Genomic DNA, 24,174 nt, shown 5'->3' on the forward strand with positions numbered 1-24,174 from the left:
ACGGTACGACCCTTGAACACGACGGTACGACCCTTGAACAGATGGTACGACCCTTGAGCACGATGGTACGTTCCTTGAGCACGACGGTACGACCCTTGAACAGATGGTAGGACACTTGAGCACGACGGTACGACCCTTGAGCACGACGGTACGATCCTTGAGCACGACGGTACGACCCTTGAGCACAACGGTACGGCCCTTGAGCACGACGGTACGACCCTTGAGCACGACGGTACGACCCTTAAGCACAACGGTACGATCCTTGAGCACGACGGTACGACCCTTGAGCACGACGGTACGATCCTTGACCACGACGGTACGACCCTTGAACAGATGGTACGACCCTTGAGCACGATGGTACGTTCCTTGAGCACGACGGTACGACCCTTGAACAGATGGTAGGACACTTGAGCACGACGGTACGACCCTTGAGCACGACGGTACGATCCTTGAGCACGACGGTACGACCCTTGAGCACAACGGTACGAACCTTGAGCACGACGGTACGACCCTTGAGCACGACGGTACGACCCTTAAGCACAACGGTACGATCCTTGAGCACGACGGTACGACCCTTGAGCACGACGGTACGATCCTTGACCACGACGGTACGACCCTTGAGCACGACGGTATGATCTCTGGGTCATTCAACCCAAATGTCGTACCGTCGTGCTTAAGGGCCATAGCGTCGTGCTCAAGGGTCGTACCATCGTGCTCAAAGGTCGCACCGTCGTGCTCAAGGGTCGTACCGTCGTGCTCAATGGTCGCACCATCATACTCAAGGGCCGTACCGTCGTAATCAATGGTCGTGCTTAAGGGTCGTACCGTCGAACTCAAGGGCCGTACCGGTGTGCTCAAGGGTCGTACCGTCGAACTCAAGGGCCGTACCGTTGTGCTCAAGGGTCGTAGCATCATGTTCAAGGGTCGTACCGTCGTGCTCAGGGTCGTACCATCGTGCTCAAGGTTCGTACCACCGTGCTCAAGGGCCGTACCGTCGTGCTCAAGGGTTACACCGTCGGCTCAAGGTGGTCGTATCGTCGTGCTCAAGGGTCGTACCGTCGTGCTCATTGGTCGTACCGTCGTGCTCAAGGGTTGCACCGTCTGCTCAAGGGTCGTACTGCCGTGCTTAAGGATCGTATATCGTGCTCAAGGGTCATACCGTCGTGCTCAAGGGTCGTACCGTCGTGTTCAAGGGTCGTACCGTCGTGCTCAAGTATCGTACTGTCGTGCTCAAGGGTCGTACCGTCGTGCTGAAGGGTCGTACCGTCGTGCTCAAGGGTCGTACCGTCGTGTTCAAGGGTCGTACTGTAGTTCTCAAGGATTGTATATCGTGCTCAAGGGTCGTACCGTCGTGCTCAAGGGTCGTACCGTCGTGCTCAGGGGTCGTACCATCGTGCTCAAGAGTCGCACCGTCGTGCTCAAGGGTCGTACCGTCGTGCTCAAGTATCGTACCGTCGTGCTCAAGGGTCGTACCGTCGTGCTCAAGGGCCGTACCGTCGTGCTGAAGGGTCGTACCGTCGTGCTCAAGTATCGTACTGTCGTGCTCAAGGGTCGTACCGTCGTGCTCAAGGGCCGTACCGTCGTGCTCAGGGGTCGTACCATCGTGCTCAAGAGTCGTACCGTCGTGCTCAAGGGTCGTACCGTCGTGCTCAATGGTCGTACCGTCGTGCTCAAGGGTCGTACCGTCGTGCTCAGGGGTCGTACCATCGTGTTCAAGAGTCGTACCGTCGTGCTCAAGGATCGTACCGTCGTGCTCAAGAGTCGTAGTGTCGCACCGTCGTGCTCAAGGGTCGTACCGTCGTGCTCAAGGGTCGTATCGTCGTGCCGGAAATACTCCAGTGTGAAATGTATGTCATCTTCACTATCATTAATCAAACGTTGTCTGTGCAGTCATGAGTTCCACATTCTTCATTTAATCTTTCGTTCGCTTCAAGACACCGTTAGTGTGTGCGTGCGTGTGTGCGTGCGTGCGTGTGTGTGTGTGTGTGTGTGTGCCTTAGCCGCCCTCCAAACCTGTCTCCTTTTTTTTTCTTCCTTTCTTTCTCTTTCCTCCTCCGTCTCTCTCTCTCTCTCTCTCTCTCTCTCTCTCTCTCTCTCTCTCTCTCTCTCTCTCTCTCTCTCTCTCTCTCTCTCTCTCATGCCGACCCGAGCTGAGCCAAAATCCAGTTCCATCTGGGTCGACAGAAGGTCAATTCACACACACACACACACCCCCAACCCAACCCCCTTCCCTCAGCCATCATTATCATCATCACTACCATTCCTCTCTCTCTCTCTCTCTCTCTCTCTCTCTCTCTCTCTCTCTCTCTCTCTCTCTCTCGGGCGCTGGGGCGGCAGCCGAGTAAGCCAACCTGCTTCGTTTTTTTTTTTATTCCAATCCACTTGCCAAAGGTCAACTTGTTACGCGCTTCCAGGCTAGCAAACCACTATGGAAACCCAGAGACTGAGGCAGCACTCAAGACTTGAGGGTTCACAAATACATTAGAGAAATGTAGCTGAGACACCACTATATATATATATATATATATATATATATATATATATATATATATATATATATATATATATATATATATATTATACTTATTTCGTCCATATTCACCATTTTCCGCGTTAGCGAAGTGAAGCGGACTGAGCCTTAGCGGGATATCCTCACTTGGCCCCGTTCTTTGTTCTTTCTTGAATCAAAAAACGGTACAGGGAAAATTTCCAGATCCCAGCTCCCTCCCCTTTCAGTCGCCCTCTACGACACGCAGGGAATACGTGGCAAGTATTCTTTCTCTCACATCTCCAGATATATATATATATATATATATATATATATATATATATATATATATATATATATATATATATATATATATATATATATATTGGGATAGGTTGATCACACTAGTCTTTGATGATAGATACGAAGGCGAAATCGCAATTCAGTCGGTGTCGAAAAATCACTTCATTTAACACGTCATTTCTTTAGACAAACATCACATGTTTCACGAAGATGTAAACATCAGATGTAAACACTTCATCAAGTATTGTGTACAAACATCGCAAACACCACAATATGTCTTCGTCCCTTGCCCATGCCATTCTCGTCTACACCACAGTCTGTGTAGACCTGGAAACCTTAGAGTGAAGAACCCCGGAGGACGAAGCATGACCAGAGAGAAATGTACAAAGGAAAAAGGAAGATTGTAGGCACCAGAATACAGCCCTGGGAAACACCACCACTGATAACGTTGAAGGTCAACATGGCGTTTCATCTACAACCACAACGGAAGGACTGAGGCAAACAGTGTATAAGACAACGGAGGAGGAGGAGGAGGAGGAGGAGGAGGAAGAGGAGGAGGAGGAGGAGGAGGAGGAAGAGGAGGAGGAGGAAGAGGAGGAGGAGGAACACATGCGCATCTTCACCCGACGCTGCTCAAGCCTCAGCGCCGACGCCAGCACACTTGAGCACTGAGAGGGTAACGCTACCACATGAGAGGGTAACGCTACCACATGAGAGGGTAACGCTACCACATGAGAGGGTAACGCTACCACATGAGAGGGTAACGCTACCACATGAGACGGTAACGCTACACATGAGAGGGTAACGCTACCACATGAGAGGGTAACGCTACCACATGAGACGGTAACGCTACCACATGAGACGGTAACGCTACCACATGAGAGGGTAACGCTGCCACATGAGAGGATAACGCTACCACATGAGAGGATAACGCTACCACATGAGAGGGTAACGCTACCACATGAGAGGGTAACGCTACCACATGAAGGTATTAAAAGACGACCCGCAATAAATAACGTAATAAATAAATGAATAACGAAAGAACGCCTGAGTCAAGTTAGGTAGCCATACAGCTGACAATACACAGACGTTACAGAACATGGAGAGTCATGATAGTAACTAGTTACCTATACAGGTATTACAGAACATGGAGAGTCATGATAGTAACTAGTTACCTACACAGACATTACAGAACATGGAGAGTCATGAAAGTAACTAGTTACCTATACAGGTATTACAGAATTGGAGGGTCTAGATAGTAACTAGTTACCTATACAGGTATTACAGAACTGGAGGGTCATGATAGTAACTAGTTACCTAACCATTAAAGACCTTAAGGTCAAAGTCAGGCTGGAGAATACCTCACATATGAGGTTTTCAATCTTCGGGCATTACTTAAGAGTAACTTAATACTCATATGGATACCCGTGTATTCTTAGCCTCATACCCAGACATAACAGACATATTATCTCATACGAGTTACTTAATGTCTTCCAATATATAATGAAAATACAAAGTACAATATGTCTGCATTGAAGAAAAAAAAAAAAACCGGGATTTTATTCAAAAATGTCGACTATTCTTAGTTTTATAACAGCCTTCTTATCCTCCATACTCGTTCGCAGTTTCCCACGTTGGCGAGGTAGCGCCCGGAACAGACGAAGGAATGTCACGATTAGCGTATATGTCATCTCTAGCCGTCTTATGTATAGTATCAATATATATATATATATATATATATATATATATATATATATATATATATATATATATATATATATATATATATATATATGCCAGGCATCCAGTTTCATCCTTATGGAGAAGGAACAGCTGGATTGACTGTGAGACGAATGCCACAACCAGGATTTGCACCAGCCTACGCCCACCGACCCTGGGTGGCCCATGAACGCGTCATGGTCAGCAAGGCTAACCCATACACTACTAAAAGTCCAGGGATTAACCCTGGTCTCTTATCACTTCAAATCAGGACCCCGATACTAACTGAGCCACGTCGTCAAAATGGCAGGAGATACACAGGTATTGACCACATGACTGAGACGCGTCCGTGTAGGAGATCTTGTGGTGTAGCGAGAACTTCCCCAACCCAGGACGCAAAGACTATGCCACCTACATCTATGACCAGACACTGCCAACATGGCAAGAGACAGAGTTGCCGACTATCTAATCTTCCTTCGTAGTAGTAGTAGTAGTAGTCGTAGTCGTAGTAGTAGTTCGAGCTGGTCGATCTTGGCTGTATAGACCCATAGTGATGATGGGTTTACGTAGGTCCCTTGCTATCTTGCAGGACACACCCCGCTGGGGGGTCCAGGTCTGTTACAAAGGGAGGCGTTGCGTCGCACTGGGGACCGGGGCGTCAACCACGCACGCACGCACGCACTTCCTTGATCAACTTTTTCCCCCGCGCCAACAGGAGTAGCAGCGGAGGCGGGCCAGGCCTCTTTGGGGTCAGGTCTCACAGATGGGTGGGTCGTCACGTGGGGTTGGCTGGCATCGCTCCTGAGCGGGCCCTCCTCCTCGCCCTATCGAACGCCCGGTCCTCCGCTGCGAGCGACAGTGTCTGTGCGTCTACTGACGGAGTGCTGGACGAACGTACGACAGGCAGATGTGTGCGTGCGAACGACATGTTACATTCGTCTGTGTGGGGGACATTTACGACGCGTTTGACACGGTGGTGGGAGGAAAATAGAGCCCACGCAAAGAAAATGAAGGGTGAAAAGTGCGTTTGGGTGCCTTTTTTCTTGGCCCTGGCACTGAGCCTGTGGCAGACTGCCATAGACAACCAGGTCTCTGCGGTGGATATCGAGGTCACCCCGACCAACACGAACGGCTTCGAACTAGGCGAGCTCTCGGGTCTCCAGATGATCTTCCTCACCCTGGCCTTCGTCAAACTGCTGGCCCTCACCTTCCTGGGCATCTTGCCCGTGGACGTCGACCTCGGCGCTGTGGCTAAACACGCACGCTACCTCATGACCTGGGCCAGGGCAGACGACCACGAAGATCCATACCTCCAGTACCTGGACGTGCAGGACGCAGCCCAAGGGCGCTCCGTCCAGAAGGTAAGTTCGAGCGAGTGAAGAACAACACACCAGTGTGGTCGGGGATGTTGTGGTGTGTCCTGCCACACACACACACACACACACACAACACACACGCCTCTGGTAAACATGTGGAGATCCTCCACAACCCTCCACAACCCGCGTGTCCCCGACATGACCTGTTGTTGTTGTCATGTCGTATCGACTACCTCTTCTCCTCCGTCTTACAGTGACCGACTTACGACGTCTGTCTGTCTGTCTGTCGTCGGCTCGTGTAGAAAACCAACCCTAAATCCTGCCAGAGGTGTGTGTGTGTGTGTGTGTGTGTGTGTTGAAACAAAAGCCTGTCGTCTCCTGGCTCTCTCGAGCACTACCAATACGACCCCAAGTTGTGACGGCAAGGCCCTCCAAGCCTGACCTACTTACGAGGTCAGGTCACGAGGTCATACCGTCGTGCCATCAGGGTTGTACCGCTGTGCTCGAGGGCTTAATGATGTGTGACCAGGTCATTTTCTAGTTAGGGTAATGGCCTGTACCGGAGGTGAAGCCAGGACATCAGAGTAACATGAGAAGGCTGGAGGAGTACATACTCGAGTGTAGGAGTACCTAAAGTACTTGTACTAATGCACAAGTACTTCAGCTCAGTGGATTCAACCAGCACGAGAGTACAACATGTATGGTACAGGATCATGTCACAAGATATTGACCTCGTTACAATATGTTTAGATTTTCTAATATAAACTATTCACATCGTTACGAAATTTTGATTAATAAAAACTATTTAACTCGTTAAATAATTTTGATTTTTCAATAAAAAGAAAACATTTACACGTTACATGATTTAGGTTTTTCAATGAAAAAAATGTACACGTTACATAATTTAGATTTTTCAATACATCGAACGTCAATTATATTAAATCTAAGTAAAGGAAAAGGGAAAGATTGGGTAGGGAAATTTAGTCACAGATTTCGTGCATTACTTCTTTTTTTATTTTATCTTACAACATCTTCAATAAATCTCTAATAAAATTTGTTGAAGGTTAGCGAATTTTACACCCGCTAATTTCTGAACCGAATGATAGACCAACAGCCAGACAGATGAGGGTGACCTGTGTTGGTCATAACAGATCTCTCTGTAGTGTCCAATGACCCAACTTTCTCCCACTCCGGTGCGTCATGCTTCTATGTGTATGACCCCTTGTGCATGACGGGGTCAGGTCACTGCATGTCGACTGCCTCTCCTTCTAACCTCATACATGAGGCAGATGGCATGCAAAACTCGTCCCACCGTGTCAGTTAATGAGGCGAGGTGGTCGACCTCATGGGCGTACCAGACCCTCATCCCATGTGGCAAACTTGCTCCACACACCAACGAAGACGCTTATTATCCACACGCCAGCACCAGGCCCGCCCACGGCTGCTGGCGTGGGTGGTGGGGGCCAGCACCAGGCCCGCCCACGGCTGCTGGCGTGGGTGGTGGGGGCCAGCACCAGGCCCGCCCATGGCTGCTGGCGTGGGTGGTGGGGGCCAGCACCAGGCCCGCCCACGGCTGCTGGCGTGGGTGGTGGGGGCCAGCACCAGGCCCGCCCACGGCTGCTAGTGTGGGTGGTGAGGTCAGCACCAGGCCCGCCCACGGCTGCTGGCGTGGGTGGTGGGGACAGCACCAGGTTCGCCCACGGCTGCTGGCGTGGGCGGTGAGGTCAGCACCAGGCCCGCCCATGGCTGCAATCGTGGGTGGTGGGGGCCAGTACCAGGCCCGCCCACGGCTGGTGGCGTGGGTGGTGGGGGCCAGCACCAGACCCGCCCACGGCTGCTGGTGTGGGCGGTGAGGTCAACACCAGGCCCGCCCACGGCTGCTGGTGTGGGCGGTGAGGTCAACACCAGGCCCGCCCACGGCTGCTGGTGTGGGTGGTGGGGGCCAGCACCAGGCCCGCCCACGGCTGCTGGTGTGGGTGGTGAGGTCAGCACCAGGCCCGCCCACGGCTGCTGGTGTGGGTGGTGGGGCCCAGCACCAGACCCGCCCACGGCTGCTGGTGTGGGCGGTGAGGTCAACACCAGGCCCGCCCACGGCTGCTGGTGTGGGTGGTGGGGGCCAGCACCGGGCCCGCCCACGGCTGCTAGTGTGGGTGGTGAGGTCAACACCAGGCCCCGCCCCAGCCTGCTGGTGTGGGTGGTGAGGTCAACACCAGGCCCCGCCCCAGCCTGCTGGTGTGGGTGGTGAGGTCAACACCAGGCCCCGCCCCAGCCTGCTAGTGTGGGTGGTGAGGTCAGCACCAGGCCCCGCCCCAGCCTGCTGGTGTGGGTGGTGAGGTCAACACCATGCCCGCCCACGGCTGCTGGTGTGGGTGGTGGGGGCACGTTAGCCAGGTGGCGGGTGCAGGAACCGAGTCAGACAGAACAAGGCGATAACACCACAATTTACCTGTTCCAAACGAAAAAAAAAAAGAATGATTTATTAAAGTCAAACTTGGAGGAACCAGACCTCGCAGAGAACTGTGGCAAACATTAACACGATCCGTGTGTGTATATATATATATATATATATATATATATATATATATATATATATATATATATATATATATATATATATATATATGTATATATATATATATATATATATATATATATATATATATTTTTGTCGCTGTCTCCCGCGTTTGCGAGGTAGCGCAAGGAAACAGACGAAAGAAATAGCCCAACCCACCCCCATACACATGTATCTACATACGTCCACACACGCAAATACACATACCTACACAGCTTTCCATGGTTTACCCCAGACGCTTCACATGCCTTGATTCAATCCACTGACAGCACGTCAACCCCGGTATACCACATCGCTCCAATTCACTCTATTCCTTGCCCTCCTTTCACCCTCCTGCATGTTCAGGCCCCGATCACACAAAATCTTTTTCACTCCATCTTTCCACCTCCAATTTGGTCTCCCTCTTCTCCTCGTTCCCTCCACCTCCGACACATATATCCTCTTGGTCAATCTTTCCTCACTCATTCTCTCCATGTGCCCAAACCATTTCAAAACACCCTCTTCTGCTCTCTCAACCACGCTCTTTTTATTTCCACACATCTCTCTTACCCTTACGTTACTTACTCGATCAAACCACCTCACACCACACATTGTCCTCAAACATCTCATTTCCAGCACATCCATCCTCCTGCGCACAACTCTATCCATAGCCCACGTCTCGCAACCATACAACATTGTTGGAACCACTATTCCTTCAAACATACCCATTTTTGCTTTCCGAGATAATGTTCTCGACTTCCACACATTCTTCAAGGCTCCCAGAATTTTCGCCCCCTCCCCCACCCTATGATCCACTTCCGCTTCCATGGTTCCATCCGCTGCCAGATCCACTCCCAGATATCTAAAACACTTCACTTCCTCCAGTTTTTCTCCATTCAAACTCACCTCCCAATTGACTTGACCCTCAACCCTACTGTACCTAATAACCTTGCTCTTATTCACATTTACTCTTAACTTTCTTCTTTCACACACTTTACCAAACTCAGTCACCAGCTTCTGCAGTTTCTCACATGAATCAGCCATCAGCGCTGTATCATCAGCGAACAACAACTGACTCACTTCCCAAGCTCTCTCATCCCCAACAGACTTCATACTTGCCCCTCTTTCCAAAACTCTTGCATTCACCTCCCTAACAACCCCATCCATAAACAACCCCATCCCCTCATCCTTACCCCCGTAAGTGATCGCCGTTTCCCGCGTTAGCGCCAGGAAACAGACGAAGGAAGACATCCACTCACACGATTTCATATGACTCCAAGTTTAACAGGAGAGTTCTTGTAGAATGCTGGCTGCTGGTAATGTGGAGTTCTGTAGAATGGCTGGTTGCTGGTAATGTGGAGTTCTGTAGAATGGCTGGTTGCTGGTAATGTGAGCCTGATGGGATTTGACCGGTCTAGACTCCGTTGCTCACGGATGTGAGACGAAGGGTATTCAATATAGTCATTTCCTTGTTATTGGACGCGATCATAGCCGAGCGGTTAGCGTTCCCATCTAACTCCCGAAAGGTCCCTGGTTTGAGTCCTTGCTGTTGGAGGGCATTATGTGTTTTATGAAAGCGCGCGTTTATATGTATTATATTCGTGTGTGTGTGTGTGTGTGTGTGTGTGTGTGTGTGTGTGTGTGTGTGTGTGTGTGTGTGTATTTTTTTCTATCATTTTGCTTTGTCGCTGTCTCCCGCGTTAGCGAGGTAGTGCAAGGAAACAGACGAAAGAAATGGCCCAACCCCCCCACATGCACATGTATATACATACATGTCCCCACACGCAAATATACATACCTATACATCTCAACGTATACATATATATACACACAGACATATACATATATACACACTTACATAATTCATACTGTCTGCCCTTATTCATTCTCATCGCCACCCCACCACACATGGAATAACAACCCCCTTCCCCCAAATGCGCGCGAGGTAGCGCTAGGAAAAGACAACAAGGCCACATTCGTTCACATTCAGTCTCTAGCTGTCATGTAATAATGCACCGAAACCACAGCTCCCTTTCCACATCCAGACCCCACAGAACTTTCCATGGTTTACCCCAGACGCTTCACATGCCCTGGTTCAATCCATTAACAGCACGTCGACCCCGGTATACCACATCGTTCCAATTCACTCTATTCCTTGCACACCTTTCACCCTCCTGCATGATGAGGCCCCGATCACTCAAAATCTTTTTCACTTCATCTTTCCACCTCCAATTTGGTCTCCCACTTCTCCTCGTTCCCTCCACCTCTGACACATATATCCTCTTGGTCAATCTTTCCTCACTCATTCTCTCCATGTGATCAAACCATTTCAAAACACCCTCTTCTGCTCTCTCAACCACACTCTTTTTATTACCACACATCTCTCTTACCCTATCATTACTTACTCGATCAAACCATCTCACACCACATATTAGGGAGGTAAATGCAAGAGTTGGAAAGAGGGGCAAGTATGCAGTCTGTTGTGGATGAGAGAGCTTGGGAAGTGAGTCAGTTGTTGTTCGCTGATGATACAGCGCTGGTGGCTGATTCGTGTGAGAAACTGTAGAAGCTGGTGACTGAGTTTGGTAAAGTGTGTGAAAGAAGAAAGTTGAGAGTAAATGTGAATAAGAGCAAGGTTATTAGGTAAAGTAGGGTTGAGGGACAAGTCAATGGGGAGGTAAGTTTGAATGGAGAAAAGCTGGAGGAAGTAAAGTGTTTTAGAGATCTGGGAGTGGATTTGGCAGCAGATGGAACCATGGAAGCGGAAGTGAATCATAGGGTGGGGGAGGGGGCGAAAGTTCTGGGAGCGTTGAAAAATGTGTGGAAGTCGAGAACATTATCTCGGAAAGCAAAAATGGGTATGTTTGAAGGAATAGTGGTTCCAACAATGTTATATGGTTGCGAGACGTGGGCTATGGATAGAGTTGTGCGGAGGAGGGTGGGTGTGCTGGAAATGTAATGTTTGAGGACAACAACCCCATCCATAAACAAATCATGGAGACATCACACACCCCTGCCGCAAACCTACATTCACTGAGAACCAATCACTTTCCTCTCTTCCTACACGTACACATGCATTACATCCTCGATAAAAACTTTTCACTGCTTCTAACAACTTGCCTGCCACACAATATATTCTTAATACCTCCCACAGAGCATCTCTATCAACTCTATCATATGCCTTCTCCAGATCCATAAATGCTACATACAAATTCATTTGCTTTTCTAAGTATTTCTCACATACATTCTTCAAAGCAAACACCTGATCCACACATCCTCTACCACTTCTGAAACCACACTGCTCTTCCCCAATCTCATGCTCTGTACATGCCTTCACCCACTCAATCAATACCCTCCCATATAATTTACCAGGAACACTCAACAAACTTATACCTCTGTAATTTGAGCACTCACTTTTATCCCCTTTGCCTTTGTACAATGGCACTATGCATGCATTCCGCCAATCCTCAGGCACCTCACCATGAGACATACATACATTAAATAACCTTATCAACCAGTCAACAATACAGTCACCCCCTTTTTTAATAAATTCTACTGCAATATCATCCAAACCCGCTGCCTTGCCGGCTTTCATCTTCCGCAAAGCTTTTACTACCTCTTCTCTGTTTACCAAATCATTTTCCCTAACCCTTTCACTTTGCACACCACCTCGACCAAAACACCCTATATCTGCCACTCAACAAACACACTCAACAAACCTTCAAAATACTCACTCCATCTCCCTCTCACATCACCATTACTTGTTATCACCTCCCCATTAGCCCCCTTCACTGAAGTTCCCATTTGCTTCCTTGTCTTCCGCACTTTGTTTACCTCCTTCCGAAACATCTTTTTATTCTCCCTAAAATTCAATGATACTCTCTCACCCCAACTCTCATTTGCCCTCTTTTTCACTTCTTGCACCTTTCTCTTGACCTCCTGTCTCTTTCTTTTATACATCTCCCACTCATCTGCATTGTTTCCCTGCAAAAATCGTCCAAATGCCTCTCTCTTCTCTTTCACTAATAATCTTACTTCTTCATCCCACCACTCACTACCCTTTCTAATCTGCCCACCTCCCACACTTCTCATGCCACAAGCATCTTATGCGCAAGCCATCACTGCTTCCCTAAATACATCCCATTCCTCCCCCACTCCCCTTACCTCCTTTTTTCTCACCTTTTTCCATTCTGTGCTCAGTCTATCCTGGTACTTCCTCACACAAGTCTCCTTCCCAAGCTCACTTACTCTCATCACTCTTTTCACCCCAACATTCTCTCTTCTTTTCTGAAAACCTCTACAAATCTTCACCTTCGCCTCCACAAGATAATGATCAGACATCCCTCCAGTTGCACCTCTCAGCACATTAACATCCAAAAGTCTCTCCTTCGCGCGCCTATTTAATCAACACGTAATCCAATAACGCTCTCTGGTCATCTCTCCTACTTACATACGTATAATTATGTATATCTCTCATTCTAAACCAGGTATTCCCAATCAACAGTCCTTTTTCAGCACTTAAATCTACAAGCTCTTCACCATTTCCATTTACAACACTGAACACCCCATGTACACCAATTATTCCCTCAACTGCTACATTACTCACCTTTGCATTCAAATCACCCATCACTATAACCCGGTCTCTTGCATCAAAACTACTAACACAGTCACTCAGCTGCTCCCAAAACACTTGCCTCTCATGATCTTTCTTCTCATGCCTAGGTGCATATGCACCAATAATCACCCACCTCTCTCTATCCACTTTCAGTTTTACCCATATCAATCTAGAGTTTACTTTCTTACACTCTATCACATACTCCCACCACCCCTGTTTCAGGAGTAGTGCTACTCCTTCCCTTGCTCTTGTCCTCTCACTAACCCCTGACTTTACTCCCAAAGCATTCCCAAACCACTCTTCCCCTTTACCCTTGAGCTTCGTTTCACTCAGAGCCAAAACATCCAGGTTCCTTTCCTCAAACATACTACCTATCTCTCCTTTTTTTCTCATCTTGGTTACATCCACACACATTTAGACACCCCAATCTGAGCCTTCAAGGAGGATGAGCACTCCCCGCATGACTCCTGTTTCCCCTTTTAGAAAGTTAAAATACAAGGAGGGGAGGGCTTCCAGCCCCCCGCTCCCGTCCCCTTTAGTCGCCTTCTACGACACGTGAGGAATGCGTGGGAAGTATTCTTTCTCCCCTATATTTTTATTCATTTATTTTGCTTTGTCGCTGTCTCCCGCGTTTGCGAGGTAGCGCAAGGAAACAGACGAAAGAAATGGCCCAACCCACCCCCATACAAATGTATATACATACACGTCCACACAGGCAAATATACATACCTATACATCTCAATGTACACATATACACACACAGACACATACATATATACCCATGCACACAATTCACACTGTCTGCCTTTATTCATTCCCATCCCCTATATATATATACATATATATATATATATATATATATATATATATATATATATATATATATATATATATATATATATATATATATATGTATATATATATATATATATATATATATATATATATATATATATATATATATACATATATATATATATATATATATATATATATATATATATATATATATATATATATATATATATATATATATATTTATTATTTTTTATTATACTTTATTATTCATACTTGCTCCCCTTCATCCATTCCCGACTCCACCCCACCCTACAGGAAACAGCATAAATGCATGAAAAAACATATATACATTCTCTTCTCCCCCACACTCGATCGCCGCCACCTGCGTCAGCGAGGTAGCGGCTGGACTCAGACAAAGAAAGGCCACATCCGCTGACACCCATACACGAGCTGTCTTGTGTAATACACCGAAACCACAGTTCCCTCTCCCAGTATACCATATCGTTCCAATTCACTCTACTGCGAGCACGCCTTTCACCCTCCTGTATGTTCAGGCCCCGACCGCTCAAAATCTTTTTCACTCCTTCCTTCCACCTCCAATTTGGTCTCCCGCTTCTCCTTGTTCCCTCCACCTCTGACACATATGTCCTTCGTGAATATTTCCTCACTCATTCTCTGCATATGTACAAATAATTTCAAAACACCCTCTTCTGCTCTCTTAACCACACTATTTTTATTACCACACATCTCTCTTACCCTTTCATTACATACTCGATCAAACCACCTCACACCACACATTGTCCTCAAACAACTCATTTCCAACACATCCACCCTCCTCCGCCCAACCCTCTCTATAGCCCATGCCTTGCAACCATATAATGATGTTGGAATTTCTGTTCCTTCATATATACCCATTTTTGCCCTCCGAAATAACATCCTCTTTCCACACATTCTTCATCGCTCTCAGAATCTTCGTCCCCTTTCCCACCCTATGACTCATTTCTGCTTCCATGGTTCCATTCCATACCAAGTCCATTCCCAGATATTTAAAACAATTCACTTTCTCCAATGTTTCTCCATTAAAACTTACATCACAACTAACTTTTCCCTCAACCCTGCTGAACCTAATAACCTTGCTTTCATTCACATTTTTCGCTCTAAACTTTTTCCTTTCACACACTATTCCAAACTCAGTCACCAACTTCTGCAGTTTTTCACTCCAATCAGTCACCGGTAATGTATCATCAGCGAACAAGAACTGACTCACTTCCCAGTTCTTCTCATCCCCTTAATCAGTCACCGGTAATGTATCATCAGCGAACAAAAACTGACTCACTTCCCAGTTCTTCTCATCCACTCAATCAGTCACCGGTAATGTACCATCAGCGAACAAAAACTGACTCACTTCCCAGTTCTCATACCCACAGACTGCATACTCGCCCTTCTCTCCAAAACTCTTGCATTTACCTCCCTCACCACCCGATCCATAAACAAATTAAACAACCATGGTGACATGACACACCCCAGCCGCAGACTGACCTTCACTTGGAACCATTCACTCTCTTTTCCTACTCGTTCACACGCCTTACACCCTTGATAAAAACTTCTCACTGCTTCTAGCACCTTACCCCCCAAAACCATATATTCTTAAGACCTTACACAAAGCATCTCTATCAACCTCATCCTATGCCTTCACCAGATCCATTAATGCTACATACAAATCCATTTATTCGTCTAAGTATTTCTTACAAACATTGTTCAATGCTAACACTTGGTCCACACATCATCTACCAGTTCTGGAACCACAGTGCTCCTCCTCAATCTGATGTTCTGTACATGCCTTCATCTTCTCAATCAATACCCTCCCATATAATTTACCAGGAATACTCAACAAACCTATGCCTCTGTAGTTTGAACACTCACCTTTATCCCCTTTGCCACTATACATTGGCACTATACATGCATTTCGCCAACCCTCAGGCACTTCACCAAGATTCACCCATACAATGAAAATCCTTACCAACCAATCAACAACACAGTCACTCCCTATCTTAGGAAATGCAACTGCAATTCCATCCTCTCCAGCTGCCTTGCCGCATTTCATCTTACGCAAGGCTTTCACCATCTCTTCATTCTTCACCAAACCACTTTCCATGACTCTCTCACTTCGCATACCACCCCGATCAAAACACCCTACATCTCCCACTCTATCATCAAACACATTCAACAATCCTTCAAAATACTCATTCCATCTCCTCCTTACTTCATCACTACCTGTTCTCACTTCCCCTTCTGCCTCCTTCATCGATGTTCCCATTTATTCTTATGTCTTTCACACATTATTTACCTCCTTCCAAAATATCTTTACATCCTCCCTAATGTTTAATGAGACCCTCTCACCCCAACTCCCATTTGCCCTCTTTTTCAACCCCTGCACCTTCCTCTTGACCCTCTGCCACTCTCTTCTATACATCTCCCGATCATTTGCACTCCTTCCCTGTAAGTACCACCTACATGCCTCTCTTTTCTTTATCACAAGCAACTTTACTTTTTCATCCCACCACTCGCTACCCTTTCTAATCTGCACACCTCCCACCTTTCTCATGCCTCATGCATCTCTTGCACATGCCATCACTGCTTCCCTAAATACCCACCAATCCTTACCCACACCCCTCACTTCATTTGCTCTCGCGTTTTGCCATTATACACTCGGTCTCTCCTGGTATTCCTCCATACAAGTCTCATTTCCAATCTCACTTATTCTCACCACTCTCTTCCCTCCTGCATTGTTTCTTCTATTTCGAAAACCTCTACATATCTTCACCCTCGCCTCCACAACATAGTGATACGATATTCCACCAGCTGCCCCTCTTAGCACATTTAAATCCTTTAAAAGTCTCTCTTTTACACGCCCATCAATGAATATATATATATATATATATATATATATATATATATATATATATATATATATATATATATATATATATATATATATATATATATATAAATTTATATATATATATATATATATATATATATATATATATATATATATATTTTTATTATTCTACTTTGTCGCTGTCTCCCGTGTTGGCGAGGTAGCGCAAGGAAACAGACGAAAGAATGGCCCAGCCCACCCACATACACATGTATATACATACATGTCCACACATGCACATATACATACCTATACATTTCAACGTATACATATATATACATACACAGATATATACATTTATACACATGTACATAATTCATACTTGCTCCCTTTATTCATTCCCATCGCCACCCCGCCACACATGAAAAGACAACCCCCTCCCCCGCACGCGCGCGAGGTAGCGCTAGGAAAAGACAACAAAGGCCACATTCGTTCACACTCAGTCTCTAGCTGTCATGTTTAATGCACCAAAACCACAGCTCCCTTTCCACATCCAGGCCCCATAAAACTTTCCATGGTTTACCTCAGACGCTTCACATGCCCTGGTTCAATCCATTGACAGCAAGTCGACCCCGGTATACCACAACGTTCCAATTCATTCTATTCCTTTCATCCTCCTGCATGTTCAGACCTCGATCGCTCAAAATCATTTTCATTTCTTCGTCCACCTCCAATTTGGTCTCCCACTTCTCGTTCCCTCCACCTCTGACACATATATCCTCTTTGTCAATTTTTCCTCACTCATTCTCTCCATGTGAGCAAACCATTTCAAAACACCCTCTTCTGCTCTCTCAACCACACTCTTTTTATTATCGCACATCTCTCTTACCCTTTCATTACTTACTCGATCAAACCACCTCACACCACATATTGTCCTCAAACATCTCATTGCCAACACATCCACCCTCCTCCGCACAACTCTATCTATAGCCCACGCCTCGCAACCATATAACATTGTTGGAACCACTATTCCTTCAAACATACCCATTTTTGCTTTCCGAGATAATGTTCTCGCCTTCCACACATTTTTCAACGCTCTCAGAACTTTCGTCCCCTCCCCCACCCTGTGACTCACTTCCGCTTCCATGGTTCCATCCGCTGCCGAATCCACTCCCAGATATCTAAAACACTTTACTTCTTCCAGTTTTTCTCCATTCCAACTTACCTCCCAATTGACTTGTCCCTCAACCCTACTGTACCTAATAACCTTGCTCTCATTCACAATTACTCTCAGCTTTCTTCTTTCACACACTTTACCAAACTCAGTCACCAGCTTCTGCAGTTTCTCACATGAATCAGCCACCAGCGCTGTATCATCAGCGAACAACAACTGACTCACTTCCCACGCTCTCTCATCCACAACAGACTGCATACTTGCCCCTCTCTCAAAACTCTTGCATTCACCTCCCTAACAACCCCATCCATAAACAAATTAAACAACCATGGAGACATCCCACACCCCTGCCCTGCCCTGAGAACCAATCACTTTCCTCTCTTCCTACACGTACACATCCCTTACATCCTCGATAAAAACTTTTCACTGCTTCTAGCTACTAGCCTCCCACACTATATATTCTTAATACCTTTCACAGAGCATCTCTATCAGTTCTATCATATGCCTTCTCCAGATACATAAATGCTACATACGAATCCATTTGCTTTTCTAACTATTTCTCACATACATTCTTCGAAACAAACACCTGATCCACACATCCTCTACCACTTCTGAAACCACACTGCTCTTCCCCAGTCTGATGCTCTGTACATGTCTTCACCCTCTCAGTCAAAACCCTCCCATATAATTTCCCAGGAATAATCTATAATAATGTCCGGTGATCATCTCTCCTTAACTACCATATTACTTACTTTTGCATTCAAATAACCAATCACTAATACCTAGTCTCGTACACCAAAACTGCTAACACACACACACACACACACACACACACACACACACACACACACACACACTCAGCTGCTCCCAAAATACTTGCCTCTCATGATCTTTTTTCTAATGGCCACGTGCATAAGCACCAATAATCATCCATCTCTCGCCATCGGTTTTTAGTTTTACCAACATCAATCTACAAGTTACTTACTTCTACTCTATTACACACTCCCACAACTCCTGCTTTAGTAGCAGTGCTACTCCTTCCTTAGCTCTTGTCCTCTCACTAACCCCTAACTCTACTCCTCAGACATTCCCAAACCATTCATCCCCTTTATCATTAAGATCTGTTTTACTCAGAGCCAAAACGTTCAGGTTTCTTTCCTCAAACATACTACCTATCTCCCCTCTCTTCTTATCTTGGTTACATCCAAAGACATTGAGACATCCTAATCTGAGCCTTCGAGGAGGATGGGCACTCCCTACCTAGCTCCTTCTTGTGTTTCCTCTTTCACAAACTGAAACACTGGAAGGGGAGGATTTCCAGCCCCCATCTCCCGCCCCCTTTAGTCGCCTTCTACGACACGCACGGAATACGAAGGTAGAATACTCCCCGCATGACTCCTTCTTCTGTTTCCCCTTTTAGAAAGTTAGAATTACAAGGAGGGAAGGGTTTCTAGCCCCACGCTCCTGTCCCCTTTAGTCGCCTTCTACGACACACGGGGAATGCGTGGGAAGTATTCTTTCTCCCCTATCCCCTTATCGGTGCATTACACATGACAGCTAGAGACAGCGTGAACGAATGTGGCCTTTGTTGTCTTTTCCTAGCGCTACCTCGCGCGCACGTGGGGGAGGTGGGGGTGCCATTTGATGTGTGGCGGGTGGCGACGGGAATGGATGATGGCAGTGTTTGAATATGTACACGTGTATATATGTCTATGTCTGTGTATATGTATATGTCTGTGTATATATATGTATACGTTGAAATGTGTATGTATGTATATGTGCGTGTGTGGGCGTTTATGTATATACATGTGTATGTGGATGGGTTGGGCCATTCTTTCGTCTGTTTCCTTGCGCTAACTAGCTAACGCGGGAGACAGCGACAAAGCATAATGAATAAATAAAGGAGATGTAAGTAATCACCCTCTCCGAGAGACATGCAGAGACAGTGAGAACTTTTGGTGATGAGAGAGAAGAACTTTCCCAACAACACAAGGACCATATCAGAGGGACTGTGAAATTTCAAGTTATTTTCCATGATTGTGACGAGGGGTTGGTTGTCCACCCAACCCTCTCACGTCTGCACTTCGTGACGAGTGGTTACGAAATCTGCATCATTTGCCATTGGCTATCACGTCATTCCTTTCGCGCTGTTGTAGAACTACACACGACCGTATCTCCTAGGTAGATGAGGTATCTGGATCGGGTTTGGTCAGGCGAAGGGGATACGTTGCAACCATACCGAAGTGGGTGCTTGCAAGCAGACGGTGATAAAATACCTGCTTGATCGACTTTTTCCAGTGGGAGAAGGCAAAGGCTGTGGAGGTAAGTGGGACGGGGAGGGGGGGGGGGGGTTGTCAGTCCCACCAGAGGCTGGTAATGTGTGGAGGTGATCTCTCCAAGCGCCCCCCTCTCTCTCTGTCTCTTGCCGTCTCGTTCTGCGCACCGTGGCAACCAGTGTGTGCCTTCGTTGGAGGGAGATCCTGCACACTCGCCTGCCCTGTTAGGCCAGACGATTATGTTTGTACTTGAAATTCATCTCCCTCGCCAGTAAGACACGGAAGGGAAGAGCGTCTGGTCCTGGGGAATTACTTGTACAGAAAATGAAGGGCGTGAAGTGTGTTTGGGTGGCGTTCCTGCTGGCTCTGATGCAGCCGGGCCTACGGCCGGTTCCCGTGAACACCATCAACGTAACTCCCGTCAACACCTTAGGCTTCGAACTGGGCGAGCTGTCGGGTCTGCAGATGATCTTCCTGTCCCTGGTCTTCCTCAAGCTGGTGACCCTCACCTTCCTGGGCGTCTTGCCCGTGGACGTCGACCTCGGCGCTGTGGGTAAACACGCACGCTACCTCATGACCTGGGCCAGGTCAGAGGACGACCACGAAGATCCATACCTGCAGTACCTGGAGGTGCAGGACGCAGCCCAAGGGCGCTCCGTCCAGAAGGTAAGTTCGAGCGAGTGAAGAACAACACACCAGTGTGGTCGGGGATGTTGTGGTGTGTCCTGCCACACACACACACACACACACACACACACACACACGCCTCTGGTAAACATGTGGAGATCCTCCACAACCCTCCACAACCCTCCGTGACCCCGACATGACCTGTTGTTGTCATGTGTGCAAATCTCCTTCTTGTGCCTTCGCAAAGTGTCCATCTTACATAAGTGCATTTGTCTCTCCCTCCTGAAGATATACAGTCCCCAAATACTGGCCCAGATGTGCTAAATAAACAGCTGTAGAGTCTACAAGATCTTGAGTGCGACCCTTGGGTCAGAAGGCCTGGCTTTTGACCTAGCCCTTAAGGACCCTGACTTTGGCCACGTTAACCTAACCTTTGACCTGACCACTGAGAAATGTCTTTAGCATCTTTTTCCGCCAAAACATCGAGAGAAAAAAATCACGATTATGTGACGAATAATAATGGAACAGGATAGCCCTGCTTCCCATTTTCTAAGCGTGACAGTATTGTGTAACAGCTGCTCTGCCTTTCAATGTCTCTCATACCACCACAAACACTCAGACTTGTCATCATTCACGCCATTTCAGTCGAGCCAGCCTTGGACTGATGAGCCACACTGACGAACTGTCCACGGGGATTACAGCAACCAAAACAAATTGGTGTTCACACATTTTCCATTCCAACCAAAAAAAGAAAAAAATATGTTCCCGTTTTCTCTGCTGTTCCTCTCGACCCCCCCCCCCCCCCCTCTTAATTCAGGCCAGGCCCCTGATGTGCGTTGAAGCCTCCAAAATGAAGAGATAAAAAAGAAAAAGAGATGGTTCATGCCAATACTTGTGTTCTACTGGGCACATACAATCCGTTTTCCGTACCTCATCCTGTTTTCCTACATCCCGTTTTCCTTTTTTATGTTTTCCCCCCTCCCACTCCTGCATTCGTCGCTTCTTCTTTCCTTATTAATGTGAACTTTTAACGTTCAGTTGAACTGCTGTTCCACTTTAGGCGCTGGGTGTAGCCTACATGTTCAAAGCGGTGTTCTATTTTCTTTTTTGTACTTTAACCGACTCTTTTCTCTTGTTTTATCTGTTTCTTTCTGTGTCACAAGAGTTTCCCTCACACCACTGTTGCACGTCATCTTTGTCTGTGACCTGAGTTGGGCGACGTGACCCGGCCTTTGACCTGGCCCCCGTTAAGGCAGTGTGTCACGGACCTGATTTTCCTCAATATGTGGTCATTCTCACAGCACAGTTCCCGGTAGTCTGAAACAAACAAACAAACAAACACCTTGATGTTTATGAACGTAAACCTTTGTTTGTTTGTCTGTTTTTTATGTCGAGTTTCAAGGAAAGAACTGAGAGCACAGGCAGTCCAACTCATAGTAACTCATTACTCACCTGATAAAGGGAGAGAGAGTAAGGTGATACTTTGTCTCACAATAGATGGTTTGTCTAAAAATTGCCTGTTTCCCTGTCTCGTCGTTAGCAGCAGGATGGAGACCCCCCCCCCCCTTTCAGTACTGAAGTACCATGACAATGAAACCATGAAGAGATCAGAAATGACCCGAATGGCATTGGAAAAAATGCAAAAAAAGATCAAGGGGAGAAATGTTGGGTGACGGCGGTCAAGTGATGTTATCTGAGGCTAGACTAAGACAGGCTCTGCAGGTGTTGACAACTGCTCACACTCACACTCTCTCAAACTGCACCACAAACAAACACATAAACAACATATATATATATATATATATATATATATATATATATATATATATATATATATATATATATATATATATATATATATATATATATATTTATATATATGCGAGAAATACTTAGAAAAACAAATGGATTTGTATGTAGCATTTATGGATCTGGAGAAGGCATATGATAGAGTTGATAGAGATGCTCTGTGGAAGGTATTAAGAATATATGGTGTGGGAGGCAAGTTGTTAGAAGCAGTGAAAAGTTTTTATCGAGGATGTAAGGCATGTGTACGTGTAGGAAGAGAGGAAAGTGATTGGTTCTCAGTGAATGTAGGTTTGCGGCAGGGGTGTGTGATGTCTCCATGGTTGTTTAATTTGTTTATGGATGGGGTTGTTAGGGAGGTGAATGCAAGAGTTTTGGAAAGAGGGGCAAGTATGAAGTCTGTTGTGGATGAGAGAGCTTGGGAAGTGAGTCAGTTGTTGTTCGCTGATGATACAGCGCTGGTGGCTGATTCATGTAAGAAACTGCAGAAGCTGGTGACTGAGTTTGGTAAAGTGTGTGAAAGAAGAAAGTTGAGAGTAAATGTGAATAAGAGCAAGGTTATTAGGTACAGTAGGGTTGAGGGTCAAGTCAATTGGGAGGTAAGTTTGAATGGAGAAAAACTGGAGGAAATAAAGTGTTTTAGATATCTGGGAGTGGATCTGGCAGCGAATGGAACCATGGAAGCGGAAGTGAATCATAGGGTGGGGGAGGGGGCGAAAATTCTGGGAGCCTTGAAGAATGTTTGGAAGTCGAGAACATTATCTCGGAAAGCAAAAATGGGTATGTTTGAAGGAATAGTGGTTCCAACAATGTTGTATGGTTGCGAGGCGTGGGCTATGGATAGAGTTGTGCGCAGGAGGGTGGATGTGCTGGAAATGAGATGTTTGAGGACAATATGTGGTGTGAGGTGGTTTGATCGAGTAAGTAATGTAAGGGTGACAGAGATATGTGGAAATAAAAAGAGTGTGGTTGAGAGGGCAGAAGAGGGTGTTTTGAAATGGTCTGGTCACATGGAGAGAATGAGTGGGGAAAGATTGACCAAGAGGATATATGTGTCAGAGGTGGAGAGAACGAGGAGGAGTGGAAGACCAAATTGAAGGTGGAAAGATGGAGTGAAAAAGATTTTGAGTGATCGGGGCCTGAACATGCAGGAGGGTGAAAGGCGTGCAAGAAATAGAGTGAATTGGAACGATGTGGTATACCGGGGTCGACTTGCTGTCAATGGATTGAACCAAGGCATGTGAAGCGTCTGGGGTAAACCATGCAAAGTGTGTGGGGCCTGGATGTGGAAAGGGAGCTGTGGTTTCGGTGCATTATTACATGACAGCTAGAGACTGAGTGTGAACGAATGGGGCCTTTGGTGTTTTTCCTAGCGCTACCTCGCACACATGAGGGGGGAGGGGGTTGTTATTCCATGTGTGGCGAGGTGGCGATGAGAACAGATAAAGGCAGACAGTATGAATTATGCACATGTGTATATATGTACATGTCTGTGTGTGTATATATATATGTATACATTGAGATGTATAAGTATGTATATTGTGCGTGTGTGGACATGTATGTGGACATGTGTATGTGGGCGGGTTGGGCCATTCTTTCGTCTGTTTCCTTGCGCTACCT

The 24,174-nt window shown here is 46.5% G+C and overlaps 1 protein-coding gene across 3 annotated transcripts in view; it reads left to right on the top strand.

Moving 5' to 3' along the window:
- The window catches only part of LOC139746385 (uncharacterized), a 150,491-nt gene that overhangs the window by 31,912 nt on the left and 94,405 nt on the right, over window positions 1–24,174 (top strand). The window contains exon 1 of one of the 3 annotated variants that reach the window (XM_071657584.1): window positions 4,956–5,871. The exons of 1 other annotated variant lie outside the window; for it this stretch is intronic. In XM_071657584.1, the coding sequence (XP_071513685.1) occupies window positions 5,437–5,871 (435 nt within the window). In that variant the 5' untranslated portion in view covers window positions 4,956–5,436. Of the gene's footprint in view, window positions 1–4,955; window positions 5,872–20,250; window positions 20,788–24,174 lie in introns of those variants that run through there. One more of the 3 variants, XM_071657586.1, reaches the window with a different exon arrangement.

Source organism: Panulirus ornatus, chromosome 65 (genome assembly GCF_036320965.1).
Source record: "Panulirus ornatus isolate Po-2019 chromosome 65, ASM3632096v1, whole genome shotgun sequence".
Taxonomy (NCBI): domain Eukaryota; kingdom Metazoa; phylum Arthropoda; class Malacostraca; order Decapoda; family Palinuridae; genus Panulirus; species Panulirus ornatus.